A 22,956-nucleotide genomic window follows, 5' to 3' on the forward strand; every position below is an offset into this window, starting at 1 on the left:
TACCAAAACAACTTTGATTAATTAGACACGATCTAATCTATAATTTTCAGTGGGTTTGGACTTTCGACAACTAGTAATTAGCCAAAACTTTTCTTTCTTTTTTTTTTTTGCAAAGAAAACTGAACTTTAACGTTTTTCTAGCAAATGTAGCTTTCATTTTTATAGCTAAAGTGAATTTGGCTCAAGTGATATAGGTATGATCTTCATTCCTCCTAAAAATAATAATATATGATTTTTTTTAAGGATATCTAAATATATTGTCCTTCAAATTAATTTTCCAATCCCAATATATTTCAAATGGAGACGAATAGGTACCATTACGTTCCAGTGTTTAGAGTTAATACAGCTCTGTTTTCTTTTTCCTTCCAAATTTATATAATATATGACTTGACTTTGCAACGATCCCCTGAAATAACTTGTTTTCCCATGAGGGAAAAAAAATCCAAACATACAATGAAAATAAAATAAGTAACGAGTTAGTTAAAATAATTAGAAAATGTTGCACGTCTCCCTCACTATATTGTGGATGAAAGGAAGATGAATAATAGTAACAATGGCAGCAACCAAACAAATCTGGTGCATAAATCTTTGGTCCAGATGGATTTTCATTGTCAACCATTGTTGGCCATTTCTGTGTTGTGAGTGCACCACTGTTGAGCCAAGTTCATTGTTGAAGGAAGCTCCGACTCAGCTGCCACTGTTCCCCATTGCCCTCTAGTTTTTGACATTTCTAATTTTTTACTCCACCATTTTTCTTATTCCCACTTTCTTTCTCTTTGTTTTTGTTTTAAAAAAGTGGGTTTCTGTTCTTGCTCATTTTTTCTGTTTCTATGTGTGATTTTTGCATTAAAGAAACTCTTTCTGTTTTCTGTGGTTTTCTTGGGATGCCGTCTTAGTCTTAGCTTGAGTTTTCTTTTCTTCATTAAGCTCGATGATTTTGATTGTGTTTTGGTTTGTTCTCAAACCCTTTTCTTTGAATTCGTCTGTTTAGTGTTAGGCTTTAATTATGATGGATGTGGACATCAGTAATCCTTCAAAAGTTGTTCCAAGAAGTTCGCCTCCAAAGGAGAGTGAAAATGGAGGTCAATTTGTGGTTGAGCTTAGCGGAGTTGAAAATGGATACTCTGTTCAAGAACAAAACAAAGTCAATTCACAGACCAACGAGCTGATTGATTCTAGTATTAGCTATGGCAACGATTCACAACTCGCGAATAAGCCACAGAATATCTCAAGTTCAAATGGAAACCTCATACTAAGAAGAGCAATCCTTTCGAAAGCCAAATCCAGATTTGGAGTACAACCAGTTTATACAGATTCAAACATGTTTGAGGAGGAGAATTATCCGTCGTCAAGAGAGCAAATCGGGGAAACTTCATCTAGAAACTTTACTCACAACACGCAGAAGGCCACACCCGAGAAAAAAGATGAGAAGCACAAGAAAGTGAAGGTGAAGACAGTGATCAAGTGGATTGGAGTTTTTTGCATAATTAGTTGCTTAGTGGCTAGCTTGACTGTTAACCCTTTGAAGAATCGCTTCCTTTGGGGTTTGAAGGTCTGGAAATGGTGTTTACTTGCTACTGTGATTTTGTGTGGATTGTTATTTACTCGTTGGGTTATGAATGTGGTTGTCTTTTTGATAGAGAAGAACTTCTTGTTTAAGAAAAAAGTACTTTATTTTGTTCATGGGTTGAAGAAGAGTGTCCAAGTTACCCTTTGGTTAACATTGGTTCTTGCTACATGGGAGTCACTGTTTGATCGGAGAAACCATATGGTTTCAAATTCGGGGATCAATGCTAAAGTTTTAGATCTTGTTACGTGGACTTTGGTAAGCCTTCTTATAGGGGCATTCCTGTGGTTGATTAAAACATTGTTGCTGAAAATAGTGGCCTCCAAGTTCCATATGAACCGATTTTTCGACAGAATACAGGAATCCATTTTCCATCATCATATTCTACAAACCCTCTTGATGGCTCGTACACAGGAGGATGAAAGTTTTGCCGAGTTCAGGTGTTGTCGATTTTCTTTTGAGAGTAAAAAATCAGACTGTCAAAAGGCGATTAACATAGAAAAGATTCTCCAGCTGAAGCGAGAGAAGGTTTCGGCTTGGAAAATGAAGACATTGGTTGATGCAGTTACTAGTTCAGAGATGTCAATATCAAAAACACTCGATGAAAGCTACCGAAATGCTGATGATGGTGAGATCACAGACGAGATGAAAGTTGCCAAACAAACAGCTAAGAAGATCTTCAAAAATGTTGCTCCTGGAAAGAAGTGAGAAACTTTCTTTTTTGCTTGTGATCTTTTGTTCAAACTCATGTTAATATATGACCAATTCCCTTTTGTTAGGTTCATAGAGGAAAAGGATCTTCTAAAATTCATGATCGATGAAGCAGAAGTTAATCTTCTGTGGCCACACTTTGAGGTAGATAAGACAAAGAAGATTGACATGAAAGGCCTAACAAATTGGGTGGTGAGACCTTGTATCTATTATTTATCGTCAGTCATATTGAGTCATCAAGCCACATGAACACATTAAAAGTGTTGCTCGTCGCTAGGACCCACTTCCTGAATTTGAATAGAAACGAAACATAGTCGAATGAGAGTTCCATTAAAATTAAGAGGTGTTTTGGATTCTGTTGTAGGAAACACAAGTCTGTAATGTAATCGTCTCATATAAACTATGAGAATCATTCTCACTTGATCATCCCCTAATAAGGAAAGAATGTCTTAGAATACAATAAACGCACAGGATCCTTACTGTCAAGATGACTGAGTATACTTTATTGAAGATCTTTTCAGTGAAAACCCCTAGTGATAGCCAAACATTTAGTCCCTCTTTCTTCCTTGACTTCATTATTTTCTGAATGATATTTTTTCAAGCCGGTGTGTGTCGGTAATGTTCTATGGCACGTAGTAACTTCTTTTTGTGCAGGTGAAGGTTTATCAAGGGAGGAAAACTCTAGCACATGCCTTGAAAGACACTAAAACAGCAGTGAAGCAATTGAATAATTTAGTAGCAGCGCTTATTGTAGTAGTGACAGCTGTTATTTGGCTTCTGTTGATGGAAATTGCTACAACCAAAGTACTCGTCTTCCTTCTAACTCAGCTTGCAGTGGCAGCTTTCATGTTTGGAAACACTTGCAAGAATACATTTGAAGGTCTAATCTTTGTGTTTGTGATGCATCCATTTGATGTAGGGGACCTTTGTGTTGTCGATGGCATCCAGGTAAGCTTCTTAACTTGCAGTCATCAAAGTCTCCTGTTTCTTTCCGCCTTTAACTTGTGGCAATATGCAGCTGTTGGTTGAAGAAATGAACATCTTGACAACAGTCTTCTTGAAACTCAACAATGAGAAGGTGTATTATCCCAACTCAGTTTTGGCTACAAAACCCATCACTAACTACTACAGAAGTCCAGACATGGGTGACACCATCGAATTCTCAATCAGTTTCACAACGCCATTGGAGAAGATTGGGGTCATGAAAGAAAAAATAAAGAGGTGGGTGGATGTGACACAAATAATGGAGATTTTGAATGCATCTTTACGAATATTTCGATCATTCTACAATGAAATAAAGATCATTGTTTCACAATACATGTGATCCTTATCAATGGCTGCAGGTATTTGGAGGATAATCCACAACACTGGTACCCAAATCATAGTGTGGTGGTGCAGGAGATTGAAAATGTAAATAAGATAAAGATCGCTCTTTATACGAACCACACCATGAACTTTCAAGATTGGACTGAGAAGAACCAACGAAGAACAGAGCTCGTGATGGAGTTAAAGAGAATTTTTGAAGAACTGAAGATCAACTACAATCTTCTGCCTCAAACAGTTCATCTCTTCCCAATTGAGGGGCACTGAAGTCTACAAAAAATCTTAAGCTTGTGCTTCCGGATACTTTGACAAAGAAATGGTTAGATTATTTTAGCTGCTTTATTAACTTAATTAAAGAACACTAAGGGGGTGTTTGTTGGACTGTAATGGAATAGAAATGTCATGGCATCCAAAACTCATGTTTAGATTGAGTGTTTTGGACTCGAATTATAATACCAAACTCAATCGATTTCCTCTGTTTTCAATCTAACCCTCTTTTCCACCATTGTCACGCTTCAAGATTTGTCGTTCCGCTTCGACCTCGACCTTCAAGCATCTCAACACTCCTCTAATTCACAGTAGTCCGAATTACATTTCAGAAAGGTTTTTGGGGTGTTGAATTAAAATATGATGTATGGAGTTTGTATGTTTGTAGGGTTTATACGTGTTTGTAACGGAGTTGTTTTGTATTAGTTCATGTCTTTATGGTGATAATGTCCGGTGGTGGTGTTTTTTCCAACCTAAATAATCTGTTTTTATGGTGATCATTTTCGTTTGAAAACTTTTTATTCAATAATGATAAATATCTTTTAAAATAAACTATGGATTGCATTTTCTTTTCTTGTTTGGGAGTTTTGGTAAAATGAGGTTTAGGGTTTACTTTTGGTTCATGCAATTCAAAAAAATTTAATTTAAACCATTCATTTTACAAGTTTGTGCATGTGACTGTTCTAATTAAGATTGACAAAAGCATATCACATTCATTAGTAAAAATAGAGATTTTGATTTATATTGTAAGTAAATTATCTCAAAATGTAATTGTATTATAGTGACCTTATTAATGTTCACGTTACATGTCAAAAAAATATATATAACAAACGGCCACATAGTGGGGTTAAGTCTCCTTAGAACTCAAGGACACAAATGTGTTCAAGTAAGGTCGTCACACAGTGAGGTTTGAAAAAAAAAGAAGTCTAAATGAAATGAAATGAAATGACATATAAAGATATAAAGATATAATTGCGCCATTAAATGAAATGGCTAAAAGTCTAAACTTGTTTCTTCATATGATACTATTATTTATTTAATGGTATGTTAGCATTAAATGAAATATAAAAGTCTAAACGTGTTTCATATTATTATTTATTTAGTATAAATTTAAGATGCGAATCTATTCCTTCACCTACATTTCATATGATTAAGATTGGAAAAGATACGGACAACCGGGAATATCTAGTTATTTATAGTATTCTATCTCTAAAAACTATACTGGTCAAATAACTAAAAGAATTAGAAGAAGAAGATGAAGAAAATAAAGAATAAAGTTATCATTAAAGGAGAGCTTAGCTTTGTAATCCGATGATAATGGAAGGTAATTGGGATCCATCCATTAGAAATCTGAATGATATAGACATACTAAGCTTGAATGATTAATGGGAGTTCTGCAAAGTGGGCATTCAGGTTTTTCATTGCACCATTCCATAATGCAGTTCCTGTTCATAATATTAATTTTTTTATAAAAAAAAAAAAAAAGTCAACCTGATGAAGATGAAGTAGAGCGAAAAAGAGAGAGAGAATTGGTGAGTTATGAAAGAGAGAGTACCAGCAGAATACATGGCCACAAGGTGTGGCTGTTGGGTGTTGGCGATTACTTAGACACAGCGTGCATTTGCTTATTCCACTGCCAGTATTAAACTGCACAACAAATTACCATATCTTTTCAATATATTCTCTGTCATTTTCTATGACTTCCAACTATACAAACTACTAACTCACTTTCAATCTGAAATCAAATAGGTCACTTTGATCCACTTTAAAAAGTAACTTTCCATTTTGTGTTTTAATAGATATCTAGTATTTTGTGTACAGCAATTTCGTAAAATTTTTAAAAACGTCAAATATGTCGATTGATTAGACACAAAATGAAAAACTCAGTGACTTTTAGACAACAAAGCAATAATTTCGAGATTTTTAGAAACCTTTGGAAGTTAAAAAGTAACTAACTAATTTGAAAGATTAAGGATCTATAAGACACTTTGGAAGCCTCCATGCCATAAATCTCATTATCTTCCACTACTTGCACCACAATAAGCTTCATATGGTATATCTTACGCAATAACAGTTAACTTCATATTAATACTATGGTGCATTTAATTCCCATAAGAATTCGCTCTAATTAATTTTTTTTTGGTAATTTATTTCTCATCTCCTCTGTTTTTCTATGTACAAAGTACTGCAAAATGAAGAAAAGTTGAATGTTCATGTCAGAGCAATTGAATCATGGTACCTCAGAGTGAGAAGGATCAGACACCCAATTTCCAGAATCACCATCAACCGATATTAAATTACCTTCCTCATTTAAGACAGGCAGACCACGACCTACCATAAGTAAACAGAATTAAATACCCATGTTCGTGAAAATATTACAAGTTTAGGGGGGGAAAACGAGTTGAAATAATAATGATAATAATATAGACAAAAACAATTCATCTTAGATCAGATATATATATATATCCGTGTGCGTGTGGGTGGAAACAGGAACAATTTGTCTTAGATCAAATATTATAAGAGGCATGGTATATAGCATAATACATGACAAGGACAAAAAAAGTGTCAAACAAATGGTTGGTTTCTTTCCTTCCGTAAACCCTAAAAGAAATCACGAGTTATATGGAGTCACAAAAGAACTTTAACATTCTTGAAAGAGTGACCCAAGAGAATTGAGCTAAGGTTTGTAGTAATATCTCTCGGAAGCACCAAAGTCCATTTAAAAGCACCGCAAAGTTTACTCCAAGAGTTACAGGAAAATGTGCAAAGGAGAAAAGGGTATTTACGAGATTCATCATAGTCCTGCACATTATACACTATCCAGAAGATAATGCCATATTTGGCATGCGCTTGTGTAAGGCATCTTTAGCGTTTATAGCCTTGTGGGCCAATTCTCAAAGGAAAATTTTGATCTTCTTGGGGTATTTGTCCTTCCATATACCTCTAGTCAAAATAAGACTCCAAAAAACCCGCTCCATCACCCATATCAGCTAAGAGAGATCTGGTGAAGAAGTGTCCATCCGGATTGAGAGGACATTTCCAAGCATCTTCCAGTTGAGTGATAACGATTGGGCCAAAAACCATGCTTTGATCAGCCCATTCCAAAGCCTCATCATCTTTAAAATTCCTCACTAAATTGAGGTCCCAGAAGCTATAACTTGCATGCCAAGTATCTCTGGTAGTGGCAGATTCATCTAGAGTTGATCTATATAACAGGATGTAACACATGGACAATGGTTGGTTGAAGATGCAGGGGGGAGGCTCCATTGCCATTATGGTCCTACACTCTGCTAGTGATTTTTTTAAAAAAAGGAAAGAAATCAAGAATTCAAAGTTTTTCTTCAAATCTCCCAACTTTATTATGCGCCTCTTTTTACAAATTTATGGCTCTACCCTGATAATACTCTCGAAGCTCAGCCCCACCAGATTGTATGACATTTATGATTTACCATGGATTTCTCCATTGACCCACTCCATATACAAACGAGACAAAAGAATATAAGCAAGACAGTGCCGGGGAAAATAAATATACAAATATTTCAATAATAAATTGTATAACGTTAAGAGCCTAGTACCTGATGAGCTAGGATTTGCTCCAAATGATGCCGGGTTAATTGAACTTGAAACAGATGATAAACTACTGCGTCTTAAGCCTTCGGCAGCGATGATGCAAAGTTGAATCAGTAAAAATACTCCAAGTATTTGGTATCTAAGTCAAAATATAATGGGAGAGAGTCAATGTTTCTGAGTATACATATTCATAATTTAAATGTTGACGCTAAACCCAAATGGCATTTTGAATCAAGCGAAAAACAAGAAAAATTATGAATAAAGAGAGAGATGGAAAAGTTAATGAAGAAATGCAAAACAACCATGCCAGGAAGGGTGACAAACAAACATGGTCACCTAGAAGAAGGTGAAAGGAAAAAAAATGAGAGAGAATTAAATTCTAAACATAACATTTGGGCTCAAATATCTCAGATGCTACGATGACTTTTTTTTTTTTGGTGGGGAGGGGGGGTGAGAAAATTAGACAAACTCAAGATATTAACAGACTTGCTACTCTAAAGAAAACCCCGTTTGAAATTGAGAATGTAAGTTTGTGTTCAAAACCTGGGTCTTTGATTAGATGGCTTTCCAATGAACACATAGCGAATGCCTGCAGCTCGTTTGGATATATGATAATACAATCCTGCGAGTTAAAATTCCAATATTAGACCAAAAGAAGTCCTCAAATCTGTTTACATGAACATCAATAATAGTATTTGAAACTCTACAACTAGGAATCACCTTCAAAATAGAAAAACATGAGGTTTGTGCGAAGAGCCAGTTGCAAAAATTCACGAACTAGAGGTAAAACCTGTGAGGCATTATAAGATTATTACAACTAAAATAAAAAGATGTGGGAGGACAAACAAGTAAAGAAAAAAAAGGGCAAGTCAAGTCAAGGAAATAAACCAGATCTAAATAGTGAACTTTAAATTCTTTGATTTCTATCTTAGAATTAGTTGTAGAGAACAATATGTAAACAACGATATACTTAACGTATTATCCAAATAAATATTTTGGAATATAACTCAAACTGACAAAAACACTAAATTGTCATATCCTAAATTCAAATTACGACAAACCTAAAATATCGAAACTACAATGTACTAGCTTCAAATTTGCAGATTCCATGAGTAAATATATGATGAGAGTGTACCGAAGGCCAGCATCGAACTGTTCGCAACCATAATCGACTAATTTTTGCCCTCAATCTCATTGTGTAAGAAGCAGACCCTGGGGTTGAAGAAGGTTGAATTTCCATGGTTAACAAAGACTGAGAAGATGCATCTCCTGATGCAATTTCTCCATAGAATTCATCAGACAGAGAATCAGCAAGCATGATACCACGAGAAGCTACTCTAGAGCTGGAAAACAAACAACCATTGTAAGTTTATCAAGTGAACATTGATGCATCAGAGATCACAAAAGGTAAACATAGTTATAAGTTACAACTGTAAATCAGGGACATTTGTGATAGCGAACCTAATTCTTTCAGCAATATACGGGACTGCTGTCTGGTATACGATGAAAAGAGCACGTCTTGCTGGATTTGGAGAAAGTCCATAAGGTCCAGAGACCTAAAACAATAATTGAAGAACACAAATATTAAATATACATATATAAAAACCCAGTAGTAGTAAGAAATTAATCATACTAATTATTACAAAATGAAATCGTCAGCTACAATTTTGTCAGAAACTCTAAGCAGAAAAAATGATATTAAAAAAGATAAACTAATTGTCATTCGATTGAAATAAGCTATACCAAATACCCATGCATAATTATAGGAGTCAAATCTTTATCCACCTGATTGATATCACAATATTCTTCACCAAGTGTTTGCTGTCCTGACCCAGTTGTTAACACATAATACAACATCTGTCCTAGAAGCTTTGTCTGCAAACGAAAAAGAAAATAGAGATTTCAACATCCTTTTAAAATTGCCGACAATGTTAATGCATCATAATCCAAGAGCAAGAAAAATTCCCTAAAACTCCTGAGCTCTTCTGCAGAAATATGAATTAAGGAAAACAATCAGGCATAGAGGGTCTCAATACTTCTTCAACCAAAGAAACTTAATGTCCTCTACAACTAACCTCGTTTCCTTTTCCATTATTTCAGCATCACTCACCACCAAATATATCTTATAATTGTAACTACAATTAATAGTAGCAAGTTTTACCCTTCAAAGCTAAATGTAGAAATACAATTCTATAGAAATTGAAAGGAATCAAATCCAGAACTAACCTCACTCTGATACGCCACAGCGAGCCGAGCGCCTATAGTGAAGAGAAAATAAAGGTAAATCAAACTAAACTCATCCTTAATTCATAACATAGAATTTAACTATCATAAGAAACGAATATTTATTACTTCACACTACTAAACTAAATGCCACTCCTTTATATATCTACTACAAAAAAAGGAGTTGTCGGTTAGCAAAATAGAATAAACAGAAGATACCCAATTACCCGAAAACACAAAATGAAGAATTGGCTAAGCCAAACAACAAAACGAAAGTAGAAATTTCGATTTCGATTTCCAAGAGCTGATTAATCATAACAATCAAATTCGAGTATAAGCAACAGACCAAAGAGGTGGCGAAAAGCGTCGCGACAAGCATCATAAACAAAGGAGGCATACTGATCGTCCTTTTCGGCTGCTCGCATAATCTCCGGCTGAGCAGCAAGAGGAAAACGGTGAGGTCCAGGCGGGTGGGAGTGGGAGGGACCTGCTTCTGAGCTGAAACCTGAGTCCCCTGATAGAGAAGCTTCCATTTCTGTAGCCATAACCAGTAACTGGACTCGTTAATGGTGTCCTACAAGATCATGATTCCGAGCTCCCTCTTCCCGAGAGAGACACTGAAATGGAAAAGGCAAATTGAATGTCGAAGCTGAAGGCAGTGGAAGGGAATTATCATCGCAAAACGTAAGCCAATTCCGTGACGACGTCGTTCCCCTTGCAAAATGAAATATAACCAAAAAACCATAACGCCGTTGCCGGGGATCGAACCCGGGTCACCCGCGTGACAGGCGGGAATACTTACCACTATACTACAACGACTTGTTGATACTAATAGCTTTGTTATTTTATTAATTCATTATTTAATGATATTTAATTAATTGATTTCCTTCTAATATGCAAATTAGGTATAAGAAATAAACATACACCAAAACGATATAATCGAAGTAGATTGGAGTACGTGTTAGCAAACACTCCTTATTATACCAAACAAATAAAATATATACGACTATTTAAGTATATGAATGAGAGAATGTTTTGTTGACATTAACTATTTAGATAATAAAAGAAATTGAATACAATAACAAATAATTACTTGAATTTGAAGATCGGCAATGGTATAGTATATAGTTTAGACGATTTCAAATATTTTAACCTTTGAAGTGTGTTTGGAACAATTAGTGACTTATAATAGTTTATATGGTACAATAGGTTATTATCTCACATTTTGTTGATGTTGCTTTCTTTTGTGGTGGCTGCTACCGGAGATTTTCACTTTGACCTAACCTTCTACCTTTACTTAGTAAATATTTAAAACTCAATGAAAGAGGGGGTGTGAGGAAGAGGAGAAAGGGAAGTGAGAACAAGTATTTTCATAATAATAGGATTAGAAAAATAATAATTCTAGTATTAAGGCCAAACATGGAGTGAGCTAAAATAGCTCATTTCACTCTTCTCTTTAATCATAAGGACAAACATCTTGAGCTTCGATTGGCTCCAGTTATATGCCTATCTTTTGGAAAGATTTATTTTAAACCTCAAAGTCAAAATTACCCTTGAAAGTGTTTGTCATTTAATACATCTCGCCAAATTTTTGGTACATTCATGTGTTGGTTTAGGTGAAAAACTATACGAACGAAAATTTGAAAGCTGTGGTTAGTAAAGAATAAAAAATTTAAAAAGTGGAGTTGAAAAAAAAAAGATTTATTTAAATAAATGTAGACGAAAAATGTGTGAATTTGATTGTTTTAAAAAATTTCATTTACAAATTTAGAAAAAATTGTAAAAATTAAAATATGGCTTTTAAACTTAACCTTCAAAAGGTTGTTTTAGACTTTTGTTAGGTTCCTTTTGAGTTTTTGCTTAATCACATAGCCATGACGTGGAATTGAAATATGATATTAAATCCGCCATAACCGTAATGCTAAGCTCTTGAAAGTGCAAATATTTTGCGATAGAATTTGCTTGGTGGAGCAACGTCTTTTCTTATCTACCACACCAAACACGAACTTACGAAACAAAAGCCTCCTCTATACCAACAACCGAAACCGTCACCGGAGCAGCAACGAGAACCAACATGGCGGCGGCTGCAGTACCGTCTACCACCACCGTCCACATTCGTCGAAGTAACTTTCTCTCTCCGACTACAAAACACACCCTCATATCCTTCAATCCCATCACTTCCCGCTCCAAGCCGCTCAAGTTCATCATCAGAAACTCCAACGAATCATCGGCGGAGACCGCCACAACGGAGACGGCGACTGAACCGGAGGCAGAAAGCTCACTCCAAGCCTCCGGTGAGTCGCCGTCTCTGATTTCGGCTCTCAACGTCGAACGAGCCCTCCGTGGAATTCGTAATGTTATCAACTCTAAATCTCTCTGCCTATTTAATTTCTTAAGGTCGATTAATTTTCTCTTTTAACTTTGTTCTGGTAATGCAGCAATTACAGATGTGAATCACTACGGAAGACTCGGACTCCGAAGAGGATGTCCATATGATCAGGTAATTTAATCAATTCGCTAAAATAAAAACCCCATTTCCGCGAAAATCCTCCTTGATCTTGATCAGCTCTAATTTATTACAGGTTCCGATTGCATACAACATCAAGGTTGAAGAACTAAAGAGCCAGGGATTAGAGGAAGAAGAACTGAACCAAAAACTCGAACTCCTAAAAGTCAGTAGAAACCAAGAAACAAAAATTAGAAAAACCCTAAATTATATTACGAGGTTGAATTGCGAGTAATATTGAAGAATGATTACAGGAATCGTACATGATATTATCATCTGTTGAAGAGAGAAGAATGTACGATTGGAGCTTGGCGAGAATCGGAGAACCAGACAAATATTCATGGCCTTTCGAGGCCGATATAACTCAGATTCAAACTCAATTGCCGCCGCCGAAGGTACTCTCCGTTTGCCCTCTTGCCCGCCACAATCTCACCGCAATGAATTTGTAAAATCGTCGTTGGTTTTGGATTGGCAGGAACCAGAAGACGAAGGACCGACGAGATTGGTGGGTTACTTCTTCTTGGGGTGGTTCGTTCTGTCCATCGTGTTATCTATTGCTCTGAATCTCTAGAAACCGCCATTAATGGTCGTCTGTAGATTAAGAAGAACGGTCAGCCTCGAAGAAGAGCACGAGAACAAAAAGCCCAGCCCGTCAGTTATTTTAAGGAACTCGGAATTTGGGCCCTTTAAAGTGGACCTTCTTAATGGTAAGTTTCATTTGTGTTGAGCCCAAGTTTCTAGCCCATAATGATTCTTATCCATAGTTACCCTCTGAAAAATGATTTTATATTTGATGAATCCTTCTGTGAATATAACATTTTCTTTTTCTATCTTCACTCATCGTCGAAAGGATGTCATAATTTGAAGCGTTAGACATTAATTTATGTACATCACTAGTGTGTTTGTTATTGTATATGGTTGTATATGTGTTGTTAGGTTCACAATAATTTTTCGATTCAACTTTAACTAACCTTCGTTTCGACCATTGTCTAAACTTCCACTTAAACTTAACCTAAAATCAAGTTCACTCAATAATTTAGTTGCATAGTATTGTGAACAACTAGCAACGATAGTGAACCTTGTTATTCGTCGTTGCAATCAATCGCTTCTTCGATATACCACATCTTTGCTAGAATTGTTTAATGATATATTGTAAGGTCAAACAACAAATACCCAAACATTTAAAATAATATTATTTATTTTAATAAAAATGTATTTCGCGTGTTTTTTCAAGCTCAAAAATGTACTTTGACACAATTAAAAAAACAATAATAAATCACGATATATTCAACAACCACACAGTCCATTTTGAAAGACTTTAAACCACTAAAACAAAACTTTCAAAGTAAACACATATCTCCAATAATACGACATGAGAATAAGTCCACGTGTTTCACGTAAATAGAAACGTTGTTTTCCATTCATATATCCAAAATCAGTGAATATGTGATTTTGGAGTATTTTCGAGTAAGAACGACGGAGATGGAAATGATGTATATGGTGGAAACATGGCAGTAAATTTTCAGAAAAAGAAAAGGTTGTGGAGGTGATGAGTTTAATGGGTTTTTTATAAGATGGAAAAAAGAATCTTCCAAGTTGAGAGAGAACAAGAGGTGTGTTTGAGGTTATCCCATCGTTAAGGTTTTGGTGTCTTCTTCTCTGCCCCCTTAGGCTCCACAAAGATATGTCTCTACCCATCTCAAGTATACCACTCCACTTTTCTTTTCTCTTTTTTCATCTTTATATATATATATATATATATACACATAAATACATGTGAATTGCATTCTCAATTATTATCTCTCCATATCTCTTTCTTACGTTTCTTACTTTTTCGCAAAACGTTAGTATATATCTATGGCTTACATACATGTTTCTTTTTTTTAACTTCTGACGAAGATCAGAACATTAAATAGTGTGATGCTGACCTAAAATGTTTAGGTAATTTAGAATTTCCATTACAAGTTGTTACCAAATTGTTTCAAGTCTCCATTTCGTCTTATTTCAAAAGAGTTTTACTCCAATTATTGTTTTAGAATGTTTGTGAAAGGCAAGGGTAAGATTGAAATTAAAAAAGTGGATATACCATTAGTACCATTAATAAAGTTCTAGGGTAATTAAGAGGTTGTTTGGGTCCATCTTTAGGTAGATAAAAGTGAGTTACTATGTAACTCACACTATCATCAATTATTATAACTTTACGGTTAACTTCAATATTACTATGTCAATTATATATATTTTTTACCGTAGTTACTATTTTCTACTCCTCTTCTCTCTATTTGTTATAATGTTTATCGATTCCTATTCAGTCTTATCATCATTCCAAATAAAATTTAATATACTTCAATTTATCAACTTAAACTTTTAGATTAGATGGTAGTCTAACATTTGACAATCCTCGTTCATCGACACGTGGAGGTTCCATTTTATGAAACAAAATCCAAGCCTTTTTTTTTTTTTTTTCCTTTCACCTTTGTGTTAAGTGCTTTGTTAAAGTTTTTTTTTTTTTTTTTTTTTTTTTTTTTTGAGGAAGTTGAATTGTCAAAGTTAAAGTGAAATGAATGGTAAATTTGTGGTGTGTTGACAAGTGGATGTTGGCCCAAATTTGTGCTAATGATTGGGCCCATATAGTCCAAAAATATAAAGATAAAAACTCAACATTCTTTGAAAATATTATGCATATAATCTTATAATATATATCAAAGGGAAAGCAAAAGTCTAAGATTGATATAATGCCTTCTCCAAAAGTAATCATTTTAACCCATTTTGAATCTTAAAAGGAACATATCATTGATATTGTTTGAATTTTGCTTCAAATTTGGTGGTTTTTGTTTCTGTGTACCAAAATTTGTCCAACTTTCTTCATTTTACTTTGATTTTTATATACCTAATTTCAACCAAATCATTTATTTTATAATTTCAACTTCTAATCAACTAGAATTAAACCTAATCAACTAACTTGAAAGTAGATTGTTTTTGTTTTCATACCAAAGTATAAAGAAAAATAAATATTAAAATACCATTTTAGTTTATCAATTTTGAAATGTGATCAATTTTAGTTTTTGAATTTTGTAAATGTCTAATTTTAAATTTAGACCATTTACGCTAATTTTTTTATTGAAATCGACCCAGCAATTATAATTGTTGTATGCAAATAAATATAACATGGGGTCATGTTTTTAATTTATTGGGAAAATGTTAAGAGAAAAAAATGAAAATCTATAGTAATAGAATTTCAAATACTAAAATTGAACAAACTCTGAAGTATAGAAACAAAAATAAATACTTGTGTTTGCATGAAGTTTTCAGAGAAACGTGTTTGATGGAGTTGAACTTGTATTTATGTTGATTTTGATGCGATCTGGTTCGATCCAGTGTTTTATCTTCTAGCGAAGTGATTGATGTTGTGCTTTAATCTTCAACAGCTACTGCATCTTCGGGATTCTTGTTCGGAAAACTCCCTCCACGCTATATTCATCATCTCTCATGTTGGTTTGAGTTTGGTTGGTCTGACCCTCGAACATACCTAATTAGATTTTGTTATTATTTAATAGATAGACTAACTTAATACTATTTATAGGCTCAATTGAATTTTAGTCCAAATAATAATATTTAATTTGACCAAAACAATCAATTTGATCATCGACCTTGATGAAAACATATGACATCATCACAATTTACCACGTTTATGTCTTCAATTTTAATTTAGAACAAGTTAACTTTGAATTAGTTCCAAAATCAATTATTTATATTTTTGTCGATAATTTGAAAAAGAACGTGACAAATTGTCGTCCTAGGATCGAAAAACTTAAATAATTTAATATTAAAAATAGAAATATTAATGTGAGGAGACATTAAAGCAACATATAATAAATCGACACCTAATAAATCTAGAAATGTACTAATAATTTGATTTATTATTTCTCGTTTTTTGCCTTTTCATAATGACTTTTGATAATAATAGTCAAAGGAAACTCCCATCATCCATTTTACTTAGAAAAACAAATTGAGATTACAAATCAATCATGGGTCCCATGCAATCCTAGTAATCAATTACTAATTTGATTGATTAGGAAATCCCATCATATGGTAAAAACAATTATTCTATGGAATTGACCAAACTTTATACAATCAAATGGACCATATCTCTCTTCCATCAAACCATATCCTATTCTCATTACACCAAACTCCAAACTAATTATTTTCTATTCAAATAAACATTTCGAATATTCTTATTTTTATTTAGTTCGATATGTTTCTTTTGTATAAATTCAATACTCTTATACCGATACTAGTAATTCGCTTGATGGTAAAACAATCATGTAGCTCGCTTTATGCTCATGTTTAGGTCTCACTTCAAAGTTATTGACAACAAAATTTATGAATTCAATGTACAATATAGTGGCATTTGAATTTCGTACTTCTTTTAATATTAATTAAAATTTTAGTATAAAGTCGGTCTTAGAATAAGACGAAGTGGTTGGAATAAGAGTAAGCAAAATTGAAAGAATAATGTTAAGCAAATCTAAGAATAAGAATAAGATTTTTAGGGAGAAAAAGGGGATTAGGCAGAAAGAATCGAACAAGTTTGGTTTTTAAAATGAAAGAAAGAAAGAAAGAAAATATGAATAATTATTAACAAATTGGATTTTTTTTCTTCTTTTTTTGTGACATAAAGTTTAGATATACAATGTTGGGAAAAGGAAACGTGATCTTATTATTCTCTAATCTTCATAATGAACATTTTTATATGGTCACGTGCATTTAATATTCCTCTCAAATTAGAAATTCCAAAACTACTTTCTAAAAATTATCTTTCTATTCTTTTCATAATAGATTTATTGTTATTAAATGTTTACAGTAATTATCAACTTAAGTATAGTTCGACCGATTAAAGTGAAATGAAATTGATACGATTTTTAGTAAATTTAAATATTTGAGCCTCGTCTTGCATTTGCACCCCAAATTTATAATAGTAATAATATAAATAAATATATATATATATATAATATATATATATATATATATGATTCGACAGTAACATAGTTTGTTTTAATCTTTGAACTAAATAATTTTCATGGAATGTTAAAGTAACATAATTTGATTCATTATACTGATCTCGTAAAGGAGTTGAGTTTCTCCTTTGTTCTTCCTTTATATAACTTAATTAGACTTATTGATGGCGATGAGAAAATAACTGCTTAAACAAGACACAAAGATGATCGATCTCTAAGGAGTTTCATTAGAAAAATGATATTTTGTTTGATTTACCCAATCAAATAACTGACTTAACTGATAAAATAGGAGAAAATGCACATAGATCACGATAATGGTAGTATTAAATATAAATTAAATCTAACGTCTAAAGTAAATATAGGCTTGTTAAATTTGAAATTACTTTTCTAGTCATTAGAAATGTTGTTTTAAGCCTATCTGACAGCAACTCAACTCATTCTAATTTAACTTTTTCTTAAACGAAAAGTCAAATGTTCGATAAATGAAAAAATAATTGATACTGTTAATTCGCTATCTATTCCATGAAATATATCATAATGATATTAATTCTAACCGATTAATTTGTACATCTCTCCCCCAACACATTTCTAACCCATAAATTAAGTTTCTCTTTACTAAACATCTCTTTCTAATTTTTTATTTTATTAATTCCTATACTCTCCTTTTCTATATTATTGTATATTAATACAACCTTTTTCTTTTTTACTTTTCCTTCTTTGCAATCTTCTTCTATGTCTTATTATTACAAGAATATATCTATATACACACACATATGTAGTACGTCCTTTTCGTGTCCTATTCAAAAGGGCACGCTTTTAATTAATAATGTAGTTGTGTAATGTCACACTGGTTCATAAGGATGAATATATATTATATATATATTGAATACGTGGGTCGTTCTTTTTTATATTTTGTATGTTATCTATTTAATTTCAACATTGAAGTTATGGGTAACCTTAGTTTTTAGAAAATTTATGGTTTTGCCCCTAAGAACCGAATTAACTTAGTATGCATGTTTTATTTTATTGGTATTGAAGTGAAATTTGATTTTTTTTTGGGAAATCTATGGTATTCCTTTTTAATCTATTTTTATTTCCCTTTTGCATGAAAAGCAAATAATGTGTTAAAAAGAAAGTGCTGTCAACCCTAAAAAGATTTGGTTTTCCTTTTTGAAAGGAAAAAGGAAAAAACAAATTTTTTTTTACTACTTTCTTGATGTGAGATTACTAATTTATTAAGTGTGAATTACCTTTTTAACTCTTTGAGAAAAAGTTAACGAGAGAGAGAATAATCATAAACTTTATTTTATTTATTGTTTTGAAATGTTTTTCTTGGCTACTTTTATAAAGTTGTAATTCATGCCTCGGATTCTTATGTAAGATTGGTGTTATGTTTCAAAAGTATCGAAAATACTTTTAGAAAATAGTAAAATTTTATATTTTATTGGTGATGAAGGTCCATAACATCAATATCTATCGAGTGTTAGTATTTTAGTTGTTCAACAATATGAAAGGGTATATCGGTAAAGAGAGCACAAGTGGAGAGGGAAATACTAGTTTTGGCTTTTCTCTCAATCTTTTGTATGTGGCTTTTTCCACCCAAATGCTTCAACCATGCCCTACTTTTATTCCCACTTTTGTCCTCTCACTATTCCCCCCCTTTTTTATATCTATTCATATATTTCCATTTTTATTTTCATACATCACAAAAGATGTTCTTAATTAATCTATTGTATATGAATAAGTGTTTTTGTGTAAGATTACTCCATAATATATTGTAAAAAAAAAGAGAAGAAAACAATGGCATAATCGATCGTGTTTTATTATTATCGATGTAATATTCAAACATACCTAAATCATCTTTTAGGTCTTTAACCAAATTTCTGAATTGAATTATAAGATAAACTATCTTTTTAGCAAAAACATATCGCATATCAACATTTTATTGCATAATGTTATTGTAGAAGTGGTACTTGGTGCATTTAGCTTGTTGAGGTTTTTTTTCTTCTTTTTGGAATAGTTGTAAATAGATTCAAAATAATTAAATATATAATAACATTTAAAAAAAAACTCTGATAGACCATATTGCAAATATTAGTCTATTGCTTATATACTCTTATTATTAATAAATCATAAGAATAAAAATCTATAAATATTTAAGTTTACCATGGATAGATTTTGTTATATTTGTAATTTTTCTAAACGTTGTTACATATTAAATATAAAATTGTCGTCCATTATAACTTTTTTATTTAGTGAGAATTTGATTTTCTTGACTTTTAAAATAGTGGTATATAGTTTAATCAGTCAAACTATAATCATAGCCATGATTGAATTTTAAAATTGTAATAAAAATAACAATAACCATAATATAAAGGATTGTTAGTTTTAAAATCAGTTAAAGTGACACTGTCAAGTGTAAGGCTATAATTGACTTCTCAATTATTAATTTATGACAAATCAACGGCTAATATTGACGAACCACATTCGTTGATCTTGATTACTTTATATATATATAAAAAAAAGGAAGTTGACCTCACAATTATTTTCATTTGTTGAATTTTTACTTGAATGCATTCAGTTCCTCAACTTCCATGACTCTTTTTCATTGACTTACAACAATTCAACTTAATTATCAAATGAATCATCTAATCTCACCTGAAAACATTTGATTAAACTATTTTACTTTTGGAATTTGAGTTTTATTCATTTAATGTTGACGTCAATCATATTTAGATATTAATTAATTAATGTCAAAATGTTTAAATATTATTTGAAAAAAGGAAAGGAAAAACTGAATAAATTGATAATTTATTGTTCAAACATTGGGCATCTCATCTATCTATCTATCAGCATTCATCAGGGTGTTTGTGTTCGATCTTTCTCGCAATATCTATGAATATTATGTGGCGCAAATTAATTATATTCTTTTTTTATATTTTCCAAAATACGAAATATTTTTTGTATATTTCTATTGAGTTCTATCATTGTCATTATCACCAATTTTGCAGTGACCCAAATTCTTTTTTCTTTTTTTCTTTTTATGTTTCATTTAATACAAATTATATTTATTAGTCTTTGGAGAGAGAGAAAAAAGGAAGAATATACGTAATTAAAAAATCACTTGTTTTAATTTCAACATTTTCCCCCACAACACTATGTTATTCCCTCCATTTAAATACATTTTATATACATGTAAAAATTATGCATAATTCAATATTTAAATTATAAAGAGTTTGTTCCGTAACTCAATCATTTTTGTTTTAAAAAAAAATGATTGTGTTTTTGGTAATTATTTTACTTTTTTTTATGCATTAGATAAAAAAAAACAGCTCATAACACATTTTTTTTTTCATATTGCAAATTTAACAAATATAACGATAATAAGACATTAATATGCTTTTAAATTTGCTATTTTTAAAATTTTGAAAATGTAAGTGATATGAACTTTATTACCATTAATCGTTTTTCTATTTTTCAAACTCTCCTTTTTCTTAAAAAAATTGTGAAATAAGATTAAAAATGAAAATATACTCGATTACCAAATATATATTGTTTTTTTATTTTAGGGAAAATTTTCTTTCTTAGTTCCCAAGTTTTGAAAAATACTTATATGTTTGATCACTACATCTTTAAAATGTATTTTTTTAGTATCTAAGTTTATAAGAATATACCCGTTCCGTCACTAAGTTTTCAAAATATATCTTATTAATCTCAATTTTTTTAAAAATAAATTTAAAATATACATTTATAAAACTTATAAACCAAACACACCTATTCATCAAAACTTGAAAACTAAAATAACAGTTTTTACTAAATGTTGAAACAACTATCGAACCTAACCTAAATTACCTTTTAATTGACTAAACTTCTAAATTTCAGAGAGGTATATATATATATATATATATAACAAATATATTGAGTTGAAAATGTGATATTTAGGAAGAATAAAGTGTATGTATAAATGAATAAATAAAAAATCGTAGGTGTATCAACTCCAAAGCCGTCCTTGTAGGGGACCTCTAATTGGGATAGCTTATAAAATAGAGAGTTCATATGTCAACTCTCTCATATATGTAACCAAATCAATTTCTATTTAGTATTTATCAATCCCCACCTCATTTCCCTATTATTATTATTATTATTATCATGATTTCTTTTTCCTCTCCCTCCATCATAATTATTTAATTAACTAAATTCACATTTTGACATTCCTCCTTCATTAATTAACTTCTACTATTTGACACTAATTTAAAATATCAATTATGACGTTTGGATGGATATGGAGATATCTTATCCTATGTCACAATTAAAATTCCTGCCCTAAATTATTTCAATATAATATTTTGCCATTCAAATAAATAAAACATGTATATATAATTTCAATAGCGTTGAGATATCAGTGAGAATATTTTTTAAAAGGAATTACTTAGTGGGGATAGAAATGATCCTATTAGTATTTTGATCTGATCGGATTAAAATGAGTTTGGTTCGATAATATTTTTTTATTTGTATAACTTTTGTTTATTGAGATTTGAGGTGTGAACTAGTTGATGTACTAAATAAAGAATATTTGATTAAAACATGATGATGTGGTGTATAAATGTTAAACACGTCTAAATTATAACAAATAGAGTGTATAGAATAAATTACCATTTTTTAAAGAATTAATTATGGTTTATAATTCATGTTATATATATAAGTCTCGTTTGATAACTATTTTGTTTTTTGGTTTTGAAACTCTTAAGCTCGTATTTTTTCATTTCTTATAGTAATTTGCATATTTACTGAATATCATGGTTGGATTCTTGACTAAATTTTTTAAATAGTTTTCAAGTCATGACTTGATTTTTCTAATCATCAACAAAAACTCAATAACAAAATAAAACAATTTACTAAATCAAATGAAAAGTTAAACTTGACAAAAAAAAAAGAAAAATAATCCAATTGAATGGAAATAAAACATAGTGTAGGATAAGATTTTTATACAACAATAATGAAATGATAATAGGAATTTTTAAAAAAATAGAAAAAACTGATAAACTATTTACATTTCATAGAACAAAACATTATTACGTTTGATTTTTAATAAAATAATATTATTACATGTTTTCTTCATTTTTTAAAATTATGATTTAGTTATTTATTTGAAATGACTTGAGAAACTATATTTAATGTGAAATGTGTTGGGCGTGCCTTCTTACGAATGTTTGTATGTGCAAATTGCAAAAGGGGGCATGCCATTGCCATCCATTTACTGTGCCATTTTGGCCATATTTGAATTTATTGATTAAACTAAGTGATCCTAAAAGCAAAATTAAACGCAATGAAAAAAAATAAAAGGGTCCCATAAATTAATTACTTTTTTAAGAAGATGGGACGAATGAGTAAATTAAATATACTAAATCAAATTTGTTTTATAGACAATTGTAGAGTTGAAATGTCGTATTTGGGTTGATGTAATAATAATAAATAAACTTTTGAATTTTGGATATTTATATATTATATTGTAAGAAAATTAGAAAAAAGAAAAAACGAAGAGCCAAAAGCCAATCCAATGACCACCAAAAAAGGGTACGTTTTATTTGGGGTCATTGGCATTCCAAACAATATCGATATTATCAATTCTAAAGAAAGAAAAGGAGAGAGAAAAAAATGGTTCTGGAAAACAACTTTTTTTATTTTTGGTTACGTACAATTTAGAATTTTATTTTTTATTTCCATATAATATAATTACTTGTTATTAAATAAAACTTTCAAATTAATCAAAACGA

General features: G+C 31.5%; 3 protein-coding genes, 1 long non-coding RNA gene and 1 other non-coding gene across 5 annotated transcripts; 2 read left to right on the top strand and 3 right to left on the bottom strand.

Annotated features, from left to right (window-relative positions):
* The first annotated feature begins 342 nt into the window (after positions 1 to 342).
* On the top strand, positions 343 to 4,120 carry LOC101217429 (mechanosensitive ion channel protein 10). The gene is given in 4 exon segments (XM_031883993.1): positions 343 to 2,470; positions 2,933 to 3,226; positions 3,297 to 3,499; positions 3,622 to 4,120. Coding segments are annotated over 4 exon segments (2,208 nt in total). The 5' UTR covers positions 343 to 1,006; the 3' UTR covers positions 3,869 to 4,120.
* An 808-nt stretch (positions 4,121 to 4,928) lies between these two features.
* Positions 4,929 to 10,326, bottom strand: LOC101214158 (peroxisome biogenesis factor 10). Its single transcript, XM_004141291.3, has 11 exons — positions 10,008 to 10,326; positions 9,665 to 9,696; positions 9,224 to 9,313; positions 8,900 to 8,994; positions 8,574 to 8,781; positions 8,159 to 8,228; positions 7,982 to 8,060; positions 7,444 to 7,577; positions 6,108 to 6,199; positions 5,424 to 5,515; positions 4,929 to 5,313 (listed from the first exon to the last, which is right to left on the bottom strand). Exons 1-11 carry the CDS (start codon positions 10,204 to 10,206, stop codon positions 5,211 to 5,213), a joined length of 1,194 nt encoding a protein of 397 aa, XP_004141339.1. The 5' UTR covers positions 10,207 to 10,326; the 3' UTR covers positions 4,929 to 5,210.
* An 82-nt stretch (positions 10,327 to 10,408) lies between these two features.
* TRNAD-GUC lies at positions 10,409 to 10,480 on the bottom strand. Its single transcript has one exon. It is a non-coding gene; the product is annotated as a tRNA-Asp (tRNA).
* A 1,093-nt stretch (positions 10,481 to 11,573) lies between these two features.
* LOC101217656 (NAD(P)H-quinone oxidoreductase subunit U, chloroplastic) lies at positions 11,574 to 13,080 on the top strand. The gene is made up of 5 exons (XM_011655895.2): positions 11,574 to 12,012; positions 12,100 to 12,161; positions 12,244 to 12,333; positions 12,422 to 12,562; positions 12,643 to 13,080. The coding sequence occupies exons 1-5, from the start codon at positions 11,736 to 11,738 to the stop codon at positions 12,736 to 12,738; spliced, it is 666 nt and encodes a 221-aa protein (XP_011654197.1). The 5' UTR covers positions 11,574 to 11,735; the 3' UTR covers positions 12,739 to 13,080.
* On the bottom strand, positions 12,124 to 12,643 carry LOC116403187. The gene is made up of 2 exons (XR_004215811.1): positions 12,431 to 12,643; positions 12,124 to 12,327 (listed from the first exon to the last, which is right to left on the bottom strand). It is a non-coding gene; the product is annotated as an uncharacterized LOC116403187 (long non-coding RNA).
* Positions 13,081 to 22,956: the final 9,876 nt, after the last annotated feature.

This window comes from Cucumis sativus, chromosome 4 (assembly GCF_000004075.3).
Source record: "Cucumis sativus cultivar 9930 chromosome 4, Cucumber_9930_V3, whole genome shotgun sequence".
In the NCBI taxonomy this organism is placed as follows: Eukaryota; Viridiplantae; Streptophyta; class Magnoliopsida; order Cucurbitales; family Cucurbitaceae; genus Cucumis; species Cucumis sativus.